At 45.5% G+C, this 16,016-nt stretch overlaps 1 protein-coding gene across 1 annotated transcript; it reads left to right on the top strand.

The window, feature by feature from the left end:
- Window positions 1-960: 960 nt before the first annotated feature.
- snai1a (snail family zinc finger 1a) lies at window positions 961-3,917 on the top strand. Its single transcript, XM_053867737.1, has 3 exons — window positions 961-1,239; window positions 1,574-2,092; window positions 2,574-3,917. Exons 1-3 carry the CDS (start codon window positions 1,164-1,166, stop codon window positions 2,756-2,758), a joined length of 780 nt encoding a protein of 259 aa, XP_053723712.1. The 5' UTR covers window positions 961-1,163; the 3' UTR covers window positions 2,759-3,917.
- Window positions 3,918-16,016: the final 12,099 nt, after the last annotated feature.

Below are 16,016 nucleotides of genomic sequence, written 5' to 3'. Positions count from 1 at the left end.
ATAATAATAATAATAATAATAATAATAATAAATAAACGTAAACAAACAAACAGAAAAACGCGATCATCGCAATTTCGAAAAGTCCAACCAGCAGCAGAACCAGGTGCAAGTCATATTCATCACATTTACAAAAGAAAAAAAATACACTTGATGCAAACTGTTGAGAAAAATGGAAAAGTGAATACAATTCTAAATTAAACAAATGTTATAAAACCATGTCTAAATGTCATAAAATAAAAATGATATATTTTATTGAAACTCCAAAGAAGATATAAGTAAAGTGTAAATGAATGTATCGCCATAACACGCCGTCAGTAATTTTCAAAACTGCTTCAACGGGGGCTTTCATGAACAGTTTTTAGTGTTTGGTGAAATAAAATCATCTAAAATGGACGGAAGAATCAGTGAAGTGCAACCAGTGCGTGATTTGTTTTCTCAACCATATACCGCTAAAACCCGGGTTGACAAATGAATCGGGTCAAAAGCAGATTGCTTTCCTCCGCATCAAATGATTTTCTGAATACAAACGACTGCACTTTCTCCACAAGGTGGAGACAAAGGCCAGCAACAGATCCATGCGCTGCGCTCGTGCAGGTCACCCACGTTCTTGTTCTCAGCGCATGAGTTGTGCGAGCGCTATCGACAATGAATGACAATATGATGAAGGCAACTATCGTTTTGGCGTCTTATTGAATGACAAACTTTGTGGTTTCCGGTGTGATGTTGATGTGGTTTTGTTGTTCAAACTCATATGCGCCGCTCTTCCAACAAATAAACTCGCATCCATAATTCCCAACAAAGACTCGCATTGTCATGTCAGCGGTGTTAAAGCCAGCGTGGGTAACGTGCGTGCGTGCGTGTGTGTGTGTGGGCATGGAGGCGTCTTCCTGCGCCAAGTCAGGGCGGTGGGGAGGGCCCCGGGGCGAGCACACCCCTAACGCCTGTGTCAGACTATTTCAGAACAGAGAGCAGCTTTCTGCGAGAAAGTTTGTCCGCTCCAGTCCTCGCTGGAACTTCTGGTACATTGGAACTCGCTTAAACGCTTACGTTTTTACCCGTTTCCTGAGATCAAGAGTTTATTTTTAAACCTCTTCAACTGCGCGTCGCGACGAGCGCAGACTTTTACGCACAGTTTTTTTTTTCTTTTCACGCCCCAAAGGAAAATGCCTCGGTCTTTCTTGGTCAAGAAGTATTTCGCCAGACAAAAACCGAACTATAGTGACCTGGAAAGTCAGAATGGTGAGTACGGACTGTTCATTTTGTAGAATTGAATTCGTGTATTTCAGAGGAGCGACGAACGCGCTGGAGAGCTTGTTTTTCTTTCATTCTTATGTGGTTCTGTTCACTTGATTCAACGCCGTTAGATGCACTTTCCCCTGCCGAGACCAGACAAAACTCACATTCATGTTTGGAGATGATGTGAATACGTGGGAGGAACCCACAAAATCCTCCACACAGCTCGACTAGCCTCATGTTGCACAACAGCCAGATCGACACTCAAGTTAAAAAGCTTCTATCGCAAGTGTCACTTTTCATGGTTTTCAGTCTGAAAATGTGTCTTTCCTGTCCCCAGACTCCTCCCAGGAGCGGTACCCTCTGGCCGAGTTTCCATCAGGCTGCAACACATCCAGCGCCACCTGCCTCACCACAGGCCTAGTTTGGGACCTCAGTGTCCTGCCGGCTCTCTACCTGCCCACCTCCCAAACAGAACCCTCCGCTGCCCCGGGCCCCCTGGACCTCAGCTCCCCGTCCAGCCTCAGCAGCAATGCCAGCAGCAGCGGAGAGGAGGACGAAGGGCGAACCTCGGACCCTCCGAGCCCTGAACCCGTCCACACGTATGCGCCCCGTCAGCGGATGAAATGTACTGGTGTCATGGCCCATGTGAGTCCTCCAGAGGAGGAGGAGGAGAGAGAAGCCCCCGTGACCGCGGTCAGGCCTGCCTTCCTCTGCAAACACTGTCCCAAAGAATATACCAGCCTGGGGGCGCTGAAGATGCACATCCGGTCACACACCCTGCCCTGCGTGTGCACCACATGTGGGAAAGCCTTCTCCAGACCGTGGCTGCTGCGCGGTCACATCCGCACCCACACAGGTGAGACAAGTTTATTTGTTTTCCAACTCAATGTGCTGACATTATCACCAGCCATTGAGCGCTCATTGTGTTGGGCGCTGCGATGACACAATGACTCGTCGGGCTGCCTATCTTATCACGGCTTTTGGGGACGACAGCAGAAGCAGGGCAAGGAAGTGACAAAAGGTTGAAGGACTCCCTGAAGGAGTACCTGCAGCAACTTGTTAGCGGGCTAATCTCATTTGTCCTGATTGAATCATGGCAATTCAATCAGGCTGTGACCCCAGCAGCCCTCCGTGCTCTCTTTTATTTCCCACAGAATGATTGTTTTGTGTGTGAGGTGCTAATGGAGTGCTTTTGTGAACTCCAGACGCATGACTGTCATCCCAGTGTGAGCTCAGTCATTTGCACTCCTAACAAAGAGGCTGCAGTCGTATCCACAGGGAGGGTCACTAATGTCATGTGCTTCAGTCCTTTTTTTTTTTTTTTTGTCTCTTTAAAGGTGAGCGCCCCTTCTCCTGTCCCCACTGCAACCGCGCCTTTGCCGACCGGTCCAACCTCCGGGCCCATCTGCAGACCCACGCCGAGGTGAAGAAATACCAATGCAGCGTCTGCTCTCGCACGTTCAGCCGCATGTCTTTGCTACAGAAACACAGCTCCTCAGGCTGCTGCTCGGCCTCGGCATGAGACGTCACCCAGGGGGAGAGCCATAGTGACACTCAGGGTAGAGACGGGGGGCGGGGGGAGGCTAACATGAGCTGGCCTGTTGAGGAGTTTTAAGGCCCCAAAGACCATGAAGCGGCTGTTTTAAGGGACCTGGACACAATCAAGACTCATTCTGGATTTGAATTTACAAGCTTTTTCGCTGCCCTGCTTCACTGCAGAGCCTTTTTTTTTTGTCCATTTTAGTCTTGGGCTGCTGGACCAAATCTAAACCGAGCTGCGGCTCACTTGATATCAGCCCCTTGTTTCTGTTGTGCTCATTCCAAAAAGCAAATATGTAGTGAACTCACTTAAGAGTGCGCGCAAGAGAGAGGTGTTCTTTCCTGCGCTGGTGCCCGTCAGCGCCGGATCATAGACACAGCTGCCGAGAGGCAGAGGACCGTGGGTGGACTAAATCTCTCAGTACGTGCGGCCGCGCACACATAAGCAAAAGCACACACAGCTGTCCCTGGTACTGTGGTGTAGATGGACGAGGTGCTAACAGGTGCTTCAGCCATGACCTTCGCTGGATAAATAGCAGGTGACTTCCACTGCCCTTGGTTTGTTCAGAAAGAAAGAGGAAGCGTGTCATAACTAAAGAATGGCGTCACTTCGGAATCGCCTCTATTTTGTCCACATGCAAACCCTCTCTCTAATCCGATGGGTTTCAGAGATAGGTAAGCTGTTTTCCCCCCAAAAAAAAATAAAAAAGAGAAAGCGCCACGGCGCGGCTGTGAGGTCGACGACGAGCGAGTCCTGCACTCAAGGTTACCACAGTGTTAATAATACAAGCCAAAGCCATAATTGATATGTGAACTGAGTCTTTGTCTCGTCGTAGTTTCTTTTTTAAAAGCCAAAAAGTGCCTATTTTTACCTCAAAGTGTTGCTTCAGGCAGATTCCTTATATTTGTGATGGAAATTGTTGTACAGCTAATGAACTGGGACCAAACGTCTTCCACGTTTACTTCTCCAAAGGTGACCCAAACTAAGAAACCCAAAGAAGAATTTAGAACTATTAATGGCAGTATTTTACAGTGCAATGTGTTCATTGAGATTTGTACAATGCTCGTGTGTTTACTTCTCTTTCTTGTATGTCGTAACTGACAAATTTGCATTTCAATAAAGTAATTTATGTTTATTAAAAGTGCTTTTTCTGACGGCTGTTTGAACCTGATGAGGGTTTGAGTAGAAGCGAACATTGCACGAGACAAACTGCCTTTAAATCTCATCACGTCGAACATGTGACCACATTTACAATGGTGGTTGAACTGAAACTGGACAACAGATTTAGCATGTCATCTGTGTGTCATGCGCAGCAGTGTCGCCTCAATTGTCTTCAGTGTTCATCAGTTAAGAGATTTCAGGGGAAGTTAAGCATCTTAACTGTTTCACTGGCAGCTGCTCTGAGCGTAGAAAGCGGTTGAAGTCAGTCATAAAGGCTCTGTTTGATCATTAACTGGCTGCCGCAGCATCTGAATATTACATTATTAGGACGCAGGTGTACACACTGCAGGATGGATGGGAACAACTGCATGCACCTGTTTCCAGTTTTCACCTGTCGACTACTTCCCGCCACTGTTGTGCAAACACAGGAGGATGTGTCAACACTCACTTTAAGGGACAGTGAACCTGACTTGAAATTGGTTTAACAGGGAAGAATAATGGCTCGATTTAAATCTATTTCCCTGAGTGCGCTGTGTGTTGTATCTCCTGAGAGAGCCACATGTTGTCCTCTTCCTCCCCTTAGACAGTGAGTCAGAGTCTGCGTGTTGAGTTCCCATGCGTTCTCAGTCAGTAAGTCGGACCACTAGTCAGTCAGTTGGACGATGTGCGTGGGCAGAGGCCCAGCTGGGCCGACACAGAATGAGCTAATCTGTTCCACTGGTTCTGCGTTTCCTCCTGAGTCAGGGAAATATACCTTTGGTTCACAGTGTTACTAACAGCTTAAGAATCCTGATTCCAAACGCGGTGTCTTCTTAAAAACGGATGTTTGTTTTCGGCCAAAGGAAGCGAGTTCAGGATGTTAACTGGAAGTATATCCTGAGGTCAGTAAGCTAGCTGTGCCAGCAGAAACAATTGAAATGCCATCGAACTGGGCCACGGGCTGCTATTTTAAGGTTTCATGGTGTTTCTTAAGTCAGGGAAATGACAGCTAATATATGTGACATTTTGCGGTTCTCTCTTTTTTTTCTCTCTGACCGTCCTCGATCTTGTCTCCGTCACAAGTTTCTAAGCTAAGAGAAACAAGTTGCCTTCCTTTTTTGATTCCAGCAGCAAGAGTGGAAGAACTCCATGTGAAATCTGAGAGCCTTTTCCTGCTGTGTGCTTTACAGTGCCAGAGCACTCACTGTAATTTACCAAAAGTGGCTGCTATTTATGCCATAAAGCATGTGTTTAACATTCCTGAACCCCACCGTGTTTGTGTATTCCTTGCTCTCTCGCTGGCTCTCTCCCACTCACAGGGCCTGCCTCAGCGGCTGTGTTTCTATTTGTGTGTGTGTGTAGCCAGTGGACGCTGGAGAAGAACAGCCTTTTCCATTTTCACAGAAAGATCATGTCCCCCTTTTTCTGAGACGCCGCCGACAGGAAGTGTGAGTTTACACTGGCCGACTTTGTCCCTAAAAAGCCGCCTGAACTGGGAAAGAGTCTAGAAAATCTCTGAAGCTCTACAAGTTCTGCATCCCATCCCCCTCATCAGCTGTCTCTCACGAAGGTTCTGGGGTGGCCCAGTGACTGGAGTGTGGCCTTCACTAACAGCAGAAAAGACTCCCAGTCTGAGAGACAGGAAGGAGCTGTCAGCATCCCATAAACAGGACTCATCTGAAGACCTAAAGAGAGCTCTCACAGGAGAAGTCTGCAGGCAGTCACGGGGGACTGTGATGCCTTTCACACATCTGACAAGTACCTGACATGAACAAGCCACAGAGCTGCCTGTGGGAATCAGAAACCCTGTGAAAACAGGACCACTGCAGACAATCGTCTTCAAATTTGACCTCCATAACTCTTCGGACGACTTGCAACTTCATGCTTCGCCGTCTTGCTCAGTCAAAGTGAAAACCGTCAGAATGCAGAGCTAATTCCTTTCTGCTGAGCAGCAACCCAAGCGAGGAACTGGAGAACTGCATCTGGTAAACAAGCGGCAACACCACCACAAGTATGCTGATAGATTTGATCAGGCTGTGGAGTTGCCCGAGGCCGGGCTGGAGAAGTGGTTGGGTGGGTCGGGGGGATGGGGTACGGTTGCATATTAAAGAGTAATGAATCACACACTCAGTCACAGGGTCGCCAGCTATGAATGTGCTCTCTGTTGGTTTTCCTGGAGCCTGGAGTTTACTAACTGATGACGCAGGCTGGACTTGATCAGAGACATGTGTTGCTGAGGATTTGATGCCAGTGAGAAGCATAGCGAGGGAAAGGAAGAGGAGGTGGGGGAGAGTCAGAGGGATGGGTGGTGCCTGGACTCGCTTCTATTCCTCTTTGTGTCCTTCTGGACTTGTCCTTAAACTTGGGCCAATGGTACGCGAGGGAACGCCGAGGAAAATATTTCTATCTCAAGACAGGAAACAGTATGAGAGTGGCTTGACCGATTTAACTGAATTGTTATGCGCTGACAATGAAGGTCGCAATCGATATCATGTGAGTCTAATGACGTGAAACACACCACATCATCCACACAGAGCCAGAGCATATTTTCCCAGCAAGGTGCAGGAGGACGTTGAGCTGTCGCCGCAGGCTTTGACAAACTATTATGAAAGAGGCTATGTAGATTGTGGCCCACCTGTCTCAACACGCCGCGGTGTAACCGTGTATAAACACTACTTCCACCTGAGAAACATTGTCTACCCACTTGTCTCTGTAGTTTTGAGCATTTTAATTCGTTGAAATTCTAGCACGCTGTGTGCGAAAGGGATAAGAGAGTCTCAAGACAAGCTGGGTCATGAAGAAGGTGCGAGGCTTGTTACCCATTTCACTGGAAGGAGGAAGAGTCTCGGTGATGTCACAGTGTTTTCTCCACCGAGTCATTTCCCATGAACAGCATCTGAATTTCTCAAAGCCACACCTGCCTCCAGAATAGGACTTCAGTGTGTCATCTTGTGGAAGCATGTGTCAAGTGCTTCCCATTTGCTGCGACGGATCAAAGGGTCTGAAGGAATGGACTCCTCTGAGCAGATGCTCGGCTTTGAAACACCCCCGCTAAAGAAAACGGCGCGCTAGTAATCCTAGAGTAGATCCACACTTTCACCCTAAACTAAACTCTTTTTTAACATGTGACCCTTCACACAACAGCTGCTAAGAAGAGTGCTAAATGGTGTTGCATTAGAGTGGTCTCGAAGGTGGTGCTTCATCTTGTCAATACGTGAAAGGGTAGTAGTGCTCTCATTGAATCCCAGTCTTCATGCTAAATTGGCGCAAACAGGTTCTGCAAAAAGACAGTTTTCCCTTGACAAAGTTGCCAGATGCTTTGGAAATAACAAAGATGATCCAGACATGTCGTAGAGCTGTACGTCAGCTATTCAGTAAGCATCCTGGAACGGAAGTTTTCAACTTCCAACACATTCTGACACCAAAGGTGTCGAACTGCAACTATTTGCAAACATATTGCTGTCAGTCAGGCTACCGCGTTGCATGTTGACGCATAGGTGTTTCAATGGCGACAAATGTGTCCCCTCCGGTGTGACGTCCCAGAGGGAGGGGTGGAGGTCACGATGGGCACCTTATGTGGTGCCGTCACCCGAACACTATACGGGTCAGACGTAAACAAACATGGCTGGCCACTAGATCCACATCTCTCCATGCTATTTCTGACACTCTACATCCCGACTCTGTGAAATACAGCAGTTACGGTCCTTGCAACTCAATTTTTGCACATTTTTGTGTGAATATTTTACACGTTATTTATTTATTTTTTTTTTTACCTTCTGTTTTTCAATGCAAGCTTCCACATCAGCAATGTTATTTTGCAGAGCGAAATTATTTTTTCGCTTGCGACATCACATCAGACCAACTGAAGTGCTTGTTGTTGACAAGTCACATACCAAAACATTCAACACAGAGGAGTGTTTGATTGTGTTCATATCACAGCACCTGCTTCTTTAAACAAAACACATAAAAACTAAAAAACAACGATCACAAAGGAGAATGGAGGAGAATAGCCGCAGAGACTGAACATGATGAGGGTGTGTGTATCATCAAGCTCATGTGCCAGCGTTGCAGGACCAGGTCGGCAGTGAAAGGTGGATAAATACGCGCGTCCACCCGCTCCATGTAAACAGGAGGAACGGCCCTCTGCCTGACAGGCAAAGCTCCATGCAGCCAGCAGTGCATCAGGCGCTCTATGTCTCAAGAGTAGCTTCCCTCCCCACAAGTTCCTCACAAGACTCACAAGTTTTGTATTAATGAGCTGTTGAACAACCTGGTCACACACAAACATTCCCCACCTTTACCTCTCAGACTCTGCCCATCCAAACGTCCGTCAGTCTCCACCTGTGTGAGGAGCTCCATAACAATGCACACTACACACTGTGAATGCAGAAAGTAGTCATGGACCATCAAAAAATGTTATTTAATTTTGCAAGTGCATTTATTAATTGATTTATTTTTGTGCGCGTTATTTTTTTTACTTGAAAACATAAATAATATTTTGTTAAAATTATTGCATCCTGGAGCTTTGTTTCAGGCCAAAAACTGACAGATTTTTTTTACAAGGTACTTTAACAGCTTAGCTCTAATCACTCTATAAGGATTTCTATATCCATATTTGATATTCAGAAGCAAGTTGTGGAAAATTCATTATGATACGTTAAAGTGTTCTCTCCATTAAGCGTCAATGATACAAATAGAAACCACTTGGCTAAAAATAGTAATGGAGAGTTGTCATAACAACTGACCCTCGCTTTATATTTCCCCACCACATTTAGTTCCACCAAACATTTTCAAATCTTTATGGAATCATAATTTACAACTTAGTTGTGAGGCAAAAAAATATAATGTTTTGTGTTGCAAAACTACACTACTGGCCCAGGAATAGTGCTATGCTAACATGACTTGTGGCCTAGTGTGGCGAGTTCAACTGCTGCTTTTTTTTCCATGGAACATCACAATTCATGAATCATAGAAGTTGTTTTATTGCTTAGATTGCATGTTGCGTTTTTATGAAGAGATAGAAAATGATCCCTTTGGCAGCTATAAGCATCTTCTCCAACATTTTCTACTTAATAATTTGACCTGTCCCATGTCTGGTAAAACGTCTATTATACTTTGTTGTTGACGTGTTCAGCCTGATCTGGACTGGCGTGCGGTGAACCTGCTTTTAAGGAATCGTCCCTAGCTTCCCAGAGCTGTAAAAGTAACAGGCCTTCCTTGAACAAACTAACACAACACAATGTTGTGAATAAATCACAACCTTCCTCTGTGTCTGTTACGTGGTGCAAACTGGCTCACGTTGCCATTCAGTCGCACCAGATATGTGATGAGTATGAAAGGCTTATTCTCTTCAGTCCTGGAGGTCGACCCAGCAGCTGCTTATGATGGAAAACACCCAGCTCTCCCTTGGACACCCCACGGGCCGCCCCTGTCACTATGACGCACCGGCAGCTCAAGGCTTCCCATAAGCCCTTTGAGGTCTCCAGACTTCGAGGAGACCTATCCATTCATCAGCGGTCCAGCTTTCAAACAACACCAGCCAGTTGATTTTGTACAGTTCCCAAACAATAGATACACACATGCAGTGGTGAGCGCCAGAGAGCCGCGAACACAGGCTGCGCACATGTTGAAGCCATTATCCTGTTGCTTGTTAAGTCATTACTCCAAAGCTTTTTATTTTCTCAAGCTAGACAGAGCAATCTATAGACAAAGGGGTGTTGAGAGATTTGCCACCCAACTTTTCGGGAGATGAGAGGTTAATCTTAGATTTGAGGAATTCGACGAGGCTTGAAACATAAAGAAGGAAAAATGATCTTGTGGAACATTAAAGCTTCTTTCCCCGAGTCTCCAGGACGTAGATGGAGCCAAGGGATGTCCACAGGGAGGGGAGTATTATACACATTACTGATGACTGCGCAGAAAAGATAGGGCCAGCCAATGGGACACGGCGAATCTGACATAGTCTGTGAGCTTTGACATATTCACGGAGGATCTCAGACATCTGGTTTCCATTTCCCTGCTTTCCCAAGACAGTTAGCGCTGGAAGCATTGCTCTTCAATGAAATAGTCTGTTTGACTTCCTGTGCTATCAGTTTAGCATAAGTGCGTGCACCACAAACTGCAATGAAAGCAGCGCTCGGTGCAGAGGCTCTTATTAAAGTGAAAGGAACTTTTTTCTTCAAGGGTGTTTTTTTTCCTCTGCTCCCCACCCCCCAATCTTGACGCCACCTTCAGAGTTTATTAGCAGGAACACCCTGGGAGCAGCCATTTTCACGACATCCTTCCCTCTCTGCTCCACACTGGGAGAGCCAGCGAGCCATCACACTCTCACCACACTGCTAATGAGTGACACATGCCCCCTAGGTCCACCACCGACACCTAAGATCAAAGTCCTGGAAGAGAAGGGGACCGCTAGACCCTGAATCTTTGCACCTTCCCCCATCTGCCACATCCTTGACACCCTCGCGGTGTGGAAGAGCAGCAAATGGTAAAGCACCTGTCCTGCCTGTGACCGTTTGTCTTGAACGTCACGTGTCGCAGGTTCAATATTAAGGCAAAGAGATGCTTATTGGTGCTGGGAAACAACCGGATTAAAAAGATGAAGCACTGAAAGTAGTTTGGTAGTGTTTGCATAATAACCCGCTTGTTTGTAGTCACAAAAGTATGACTCTGCATTGCCACTCAGGATATAAATGAATTAATGAAAAATATATTCATGATATTAAAGTGACAGAACATACAAACTCACACAGATAGGACACAGATTCACTGTTGCCTAAAAGTGTCGTTTGTGGCCTAAAACTGGAATCAAACTCTCTTGCTCAGAGGCTGCATCACTAACCACAGCACATCAAACTCTATGTCAGTGCGCCATTGAAAACCTGCACTATAGCTATTCACACAAATAATTTCATCATAGCTATTGCTAATGAGAACTTTTGATTAATCTCATAAATATACAGCATTTTAAAGCTAAAAAGCTAGAGCTAAAACGTATGAAAATGGGAGCTTTTTTTTTTAATAAGACATGGCTTGTTATTTTTTAAAGATTTCATGAATCATGAGAAACCAATGACAGCATTATGAGCAGAAGAGCAATTCAATCAGCATTTATTCCAATGAGGTAATGACATCAATATATCTGGCACAAAGAAGGAAACGTGTTTTCCACCGAAAATCAATAAATATGATACAGAAACAGGAGGTACTTATGAATGGTTTAATATTCTTAATACAAGTTGTAAAAAACATACATATACAAACGGAACCGGAAAAAGTTAAAGAATGAAATTATAATAAATACATAGTTAAATAAGGTAAAATTATTATTTGTGTATTTGAATGATAAATAACTACAAAACAGAAAGCTGACTAAGGAACATTTCAGCAGTTTCAGCATCACACGCTCACTCTGTGGTTGTGAAATATCGACTATTATCAAGTGGCTTTTCTGTCAAATAGGGATGAGCGATCAGGGCTTAAAAATTATCAAAACATTATCACAACATTATTACCCTAACCCTGCCTTTATGAAACCAACATTACACACAAAGATGGGTGGCCTTCCGCGCTGCGTGTTGACGCATAGGTGTTGTGTTGTGTTGAGTCAAATGTTGGCAAGCAAAGGGACACAAACAATTAATCAAAGCGAAAGGAGTTCCACCCCATTGTTTAACTCCAACCACCATCTTTGTTTAACATGATGCACTGTCCTCGGGTGAAGCACGCCTCAATTGAAAGCGTAATAAGTCAACATGGAATGTGTTGGTGTCAGTGTATTGAACTCATGAGGGTCACATTAATACAGGTGAGGGACGGCACCAAGCTCTCGGGCCGCACTTTTGTAATAGAACTGTAGCCAACCATGGACAGCCCATCACAGGCCAAACAGATTGCCCCACGTGGACTTTGTTGACATGGCTGGAGGAAATTCATGTTTAGGTACAACAGTCATTCATCATTTGTTGTGAGTTTCCAAATAACCAGCAGCATGTGGCACATTTATGTAAGGCCACTGAAACAAAGGCTGCTGTGTGTGGACAGATGACCTCCTCAGAGTGCATCTAAATAGTCCTGCTCTCTGCATCATTAGCTGTGATATTCCTCTGAACGCTTTCCATACTGCGACAGGGCGTCAAGAACAGAGCGGGTCAACAGGAGAAGGAGGGGGCTAGCCAGGGCAAAGGCAGGAAATCCCAGTGCAGCATGAACTATTTTTCTCCAAAGTTCCACCAGAACAGCTCTTTGTACCAGTCCCCACCCCCTCTATTGGGCCTCTGTCTCTGATAACCATCCACTGCTGGACCACGAGGTAATCGGTCTGCTACCACCACACGGCATGAGAAAAACAATCCAAAACCTCCGTCAGGCGCACACAAACAGTTCACTTGTGGGCCGTTACTCAGCAGCACCAGGGGGGATCAAAAGCTTGGGGTTCCCCACCATTTCAGTCTAAAACCCCACTGTGGTTAGACTACAGACAGAGAGGCACCTATTTTTACACAGAGCCCCCAAATGCCAAAAACAGTCAAGGGTAAGACGAAACACACTCTGAGAATTCACTCATTTTCCAGTTACACGAGGAAAATGATCCCCAGCCAATCGAGAGGAGTTTCTTTGTCAGCGCAGCAGTGAAACATTCCTCGGTTGTTAGCATCCTCCTCCTCGCAGTATCACTTGATCACGGCGCACACACGCGGTCTTCATGTGAATCCAATGAGGAGATGGCTCCGTGGAGGAGCTCTAACTCAATTGTGTCTCTCATTTCACGGCGACACACATTCCTTCTGATTAAGCGTCGACGTTTGAAGGAATGAGAGAAATTTAAGTCAGTGACAGTGGCGAGGAATCTGACTCCCCGCCACGCGGTGACCCCCCAAATGTGTTTCCACTTTGCAACAACAGATAGTGCAGCAGAGCAGCAGCCAGGCCTGTGATTGACTTGGATTTATTTTATGCGCCCCATGCAAAGATGGAAAGGCCTCCAAAAGAGAACCTCTCCCCCCCTTTCTTCCCCAAAGACTAACTCAAGGCTACAGGAGGCAAGTGTGAATATGGTGGGTGGGAGTACGCGCGGCACCTTGCAACAGCTGGTCTGAATTAGCCGTGGGGTCGGGGGTAGTTGGCTGGAGGATTCGGAGGGGAGGTGTGGAGACGACTGGCGCCGGGATCGGGCCAGCAGGTCAGGGAGGATGACGATTACCAAAATATTAGCAGGCTGCCATGGCCCTGAAGCGAGGGGGTGTTCCTGACTCACACAGCTCACCGCTACAGGATGGGCAGGCGAGCGGACTACCATGGGGGAGCGTGTAACAGAGAGAAAAGGGGACGCTCCTACTTCCACTTCCTCTCCGATAGCCCTTTCCTGTCATTGAGAAACGTAGAGAATAAGCATTTGGATTCCAACGTTCAACAAAGTGACACGGCTTCTCTACATCGATCGCACAGATGGTGATTCAAAAGGTCAAATCCGAACCAGACACTGAAGCACTGTTGGTTGCCTGAAAAGAAAAGAATAATCACAAATACATGTGAATATACTGAGAACATGTACATAAGGATAGGAATATGACAATCCTTAACTGATGGTCTTATCACCATTAACAGAACCTGAGGTGATTCAAAGACCAACTGACACAGAAAACTGAGGCGATATAGGGCATATATCATTACAGCGCCAGCTAGTCTGCAGTACGACCATCCAACCTCAGTCCAGGATTTGCAGGAATGACTCCTGTGGAAAGTGTGGTTTCAAGCTGAGAAAGAGTACATACATAGAACATCAACATACAATGTGGATGTTGATCCAGAAGTACAGAGAAAGTCAGAAAGTCAGTTTGTGGATCGAGAGAAAGCCATTAAAAGGGAGAGTGGAATTGTATTAGGAAGTCAGGGGCTCTAGAAAAGTAAAAAAATCATGTATACAGGCACAGTGGTGTTGGATTGTAGAAGAGAGTAGGAGTACACCAGGGCTCAGCTCCTGGCCATTATTTGTCGAACATAGTTACATGATGTTCATGACGTTTGTTGACGTCATCATCTGTACATCATCTGTAGTGAGGTGGCAGCATAAGATATGTATGTAAATGAGGCAGAGGCAGGAAAAGCAGAAGTGTTGGTCTTACAGCGTAAAGTAGGTGAAGAGGAGTGTGCAGGCGCGTTGTAACAGGTGGAGACGACTGACAGGGTAATCTGTGACAGATGAGTGGCAGCACACCAGGACATCAGAGGGACATGTGGAGGAGTTTGGAGACAAAGTTGGGGAGGCCAGACTCAGGTGGTTTGGTCATGTGAAGAGGACAGACAGGAAACATGTTGAACAAAGAATGTCAGGCATGGAAGTACTGAAGGGAAAAAGAAGAACAAGGCAACCCATTGAGGTCCGTGGATGAGATAAAGGAGGATATGACCAGGGAGGATGATCAAGATACTGTAGGCGCAGGTGGAGGAGACTAACATGCTGAGGCAACACCACATTCTACAGTCACGGAATCAAGTGTAGTAAGGCGACCTGCATATAACTGCAGGATTAAAAAGGTTAAGTTATGTGCCGAAGATTCCAGTCTTGAGGAAATTAGACACTGAAACCAAAGTAATGAAAATGAGGTTTTGCTGTCCAGTCCAGAGAATGTCAGCAAATGGATATTCATGATGTGAGCATGGGTGTCATCATTTGAGGAGAACGGGTTCCAGAGCTACAAATGAAACTCATAACCACAGGAGTTTTCAAGTTGGTTTTTCAGACCATGTAAGGAGAAAACTTGCTCAAGAATGGAAAACATGCGACTGCAAGCTCATTTTGTTTCCCATCCAACACACCGCGTTTGTCAAATACAAGCGATGAACATGCCAATAGTTCTAAATATACATTTTTGAATCTCTCCACTGACAGACGAACAGTGACACCTGTCGTGTCTTTCGACCCGTATTAACACCAGGATGCGAAACTTTGCCAGACGTGCAAGTTTGAACAGCTCCAGGGAATCCACCTTCACTGCAGTCAGTGAACTTCCTTCTATTCATGCCGACTCGCTGCGCTCAAATGCTTCTGACATTCTTCTGAACAACATGTCCGGCATCCATGCTAATTGTTTTTGAATTTACCGACTCAAATCGGTGGTCTATATTTAGCTCACTCGGGAAGCATTAAAAGTCTTGCTCTGAACACGAAAAACATTTCAACCTGATTAAGTGTCAATGAAACAACTGGATGTTGACGTGACACTGTGGAAGGAAGTGTATTTCGGAATAACTGAAGCGTGATTGAGAGCGGTGTTTGATGGACGAACATCAGAGTGAAGGGCAAGGGTTCACTTCCCATCATGAACCTTCTCTTTGGTGGCCAGCTGTTGTCTCCACCCAGTGACCATCCAGCACAACCAGTCGCTGTCGATCAGACATTTGGTCGCTCACGCAAGGTAAAGTGATCAGAACACCTGACACCCAGATAGAGAAGGAGCAAATTAATGGCGACGCATCAGCATATAGCTATTTTGCTAACACTGCTCAACACCAATAACAGATCCTGATGTAAAGGACAAATTATCCTCTTCAATACATCTGGATCCAACCGCAATCTGACACAAGTGCTACAAAAGAATCCTTTTAAAAAAGAATCCAGGAACCAGACGGGGATCCAGATCGCTCCTCAAAACTTCCTCCAAATGTGTCTATTGCTTTTCAAGTTATTTAGAACGCAGACAAACATGATTTCCATGGTGGATGTAAATATCAAATATCATCATCACAACTACAGGGGCATTGTATTCAACATATTTATTTTGCTTTTATTTAGAAACAGACCAAATCTGCATTTGTGTTCCTCAAGCTGCAGAACATGACACAGGAAAAGAAACTGACTTCAGTTGTAAAGTAATCACAGATGATGAGCACAAAATGTGATGACTCATAAGTTCATCATCGATTTTGCAACACATTGAGATTGTGGGTTTTCCCAGTAAATCAGCAGTTTGGGGCTTCTTGAACGTGACATTTTTGAGAGAGGGAAATGATCACGAACACATTTCTTCAAGCTTTGTGTTTTTTGACGCCACCTTTTCTAGATATATCTCTACTTTTATTGGGCTTAAGTGAAGTTTCT

The sequence above is a fragment of the Synchiropus splendidus genome, chromosome 6 (genome assembly GCF_027744825.2).
Source record: "Synchiropus splendidus isolate RoL2022-P1 chromosome 6, RoL_Sspl_1.0, whole genome shotgun sequence".
Lineage (NCBI taxonomy): Eukaryota > Metazoa > Chordata > Actinopteri > Syngnathiformes > Callionymidae > Synchiropus > Synchiropus splendidus.
The sequence above is the reverse complement of the archived record's forward strand: the minus strand, read 5'-3'. Positions and strand labels throughout refer to the sequence as shown.

Coding starts and splice junctions, on each gene's coding strand:
- snai1a (XM_053867737.1), top strand. CDS start 1,164: ATGCCTCGGTCTTTCTTGGTCAAGAAGTATTTCGCCAGACAAAAACCG. Junction 1,240..1,573: donor TGACCTGGAAAGTCAGAATG/GTGAGTACGGAC, acceptor TCCTGTCCCCAG/ACTCCTCCCAGGAGCGGTAC. Junction 2,093..2,573: donor TCACATCCGCACCCACACAG/GTGAGACAAGTT, acceptor GTCTCTTTAAAG/GTGAGCGCCCCTTCTCCTGT.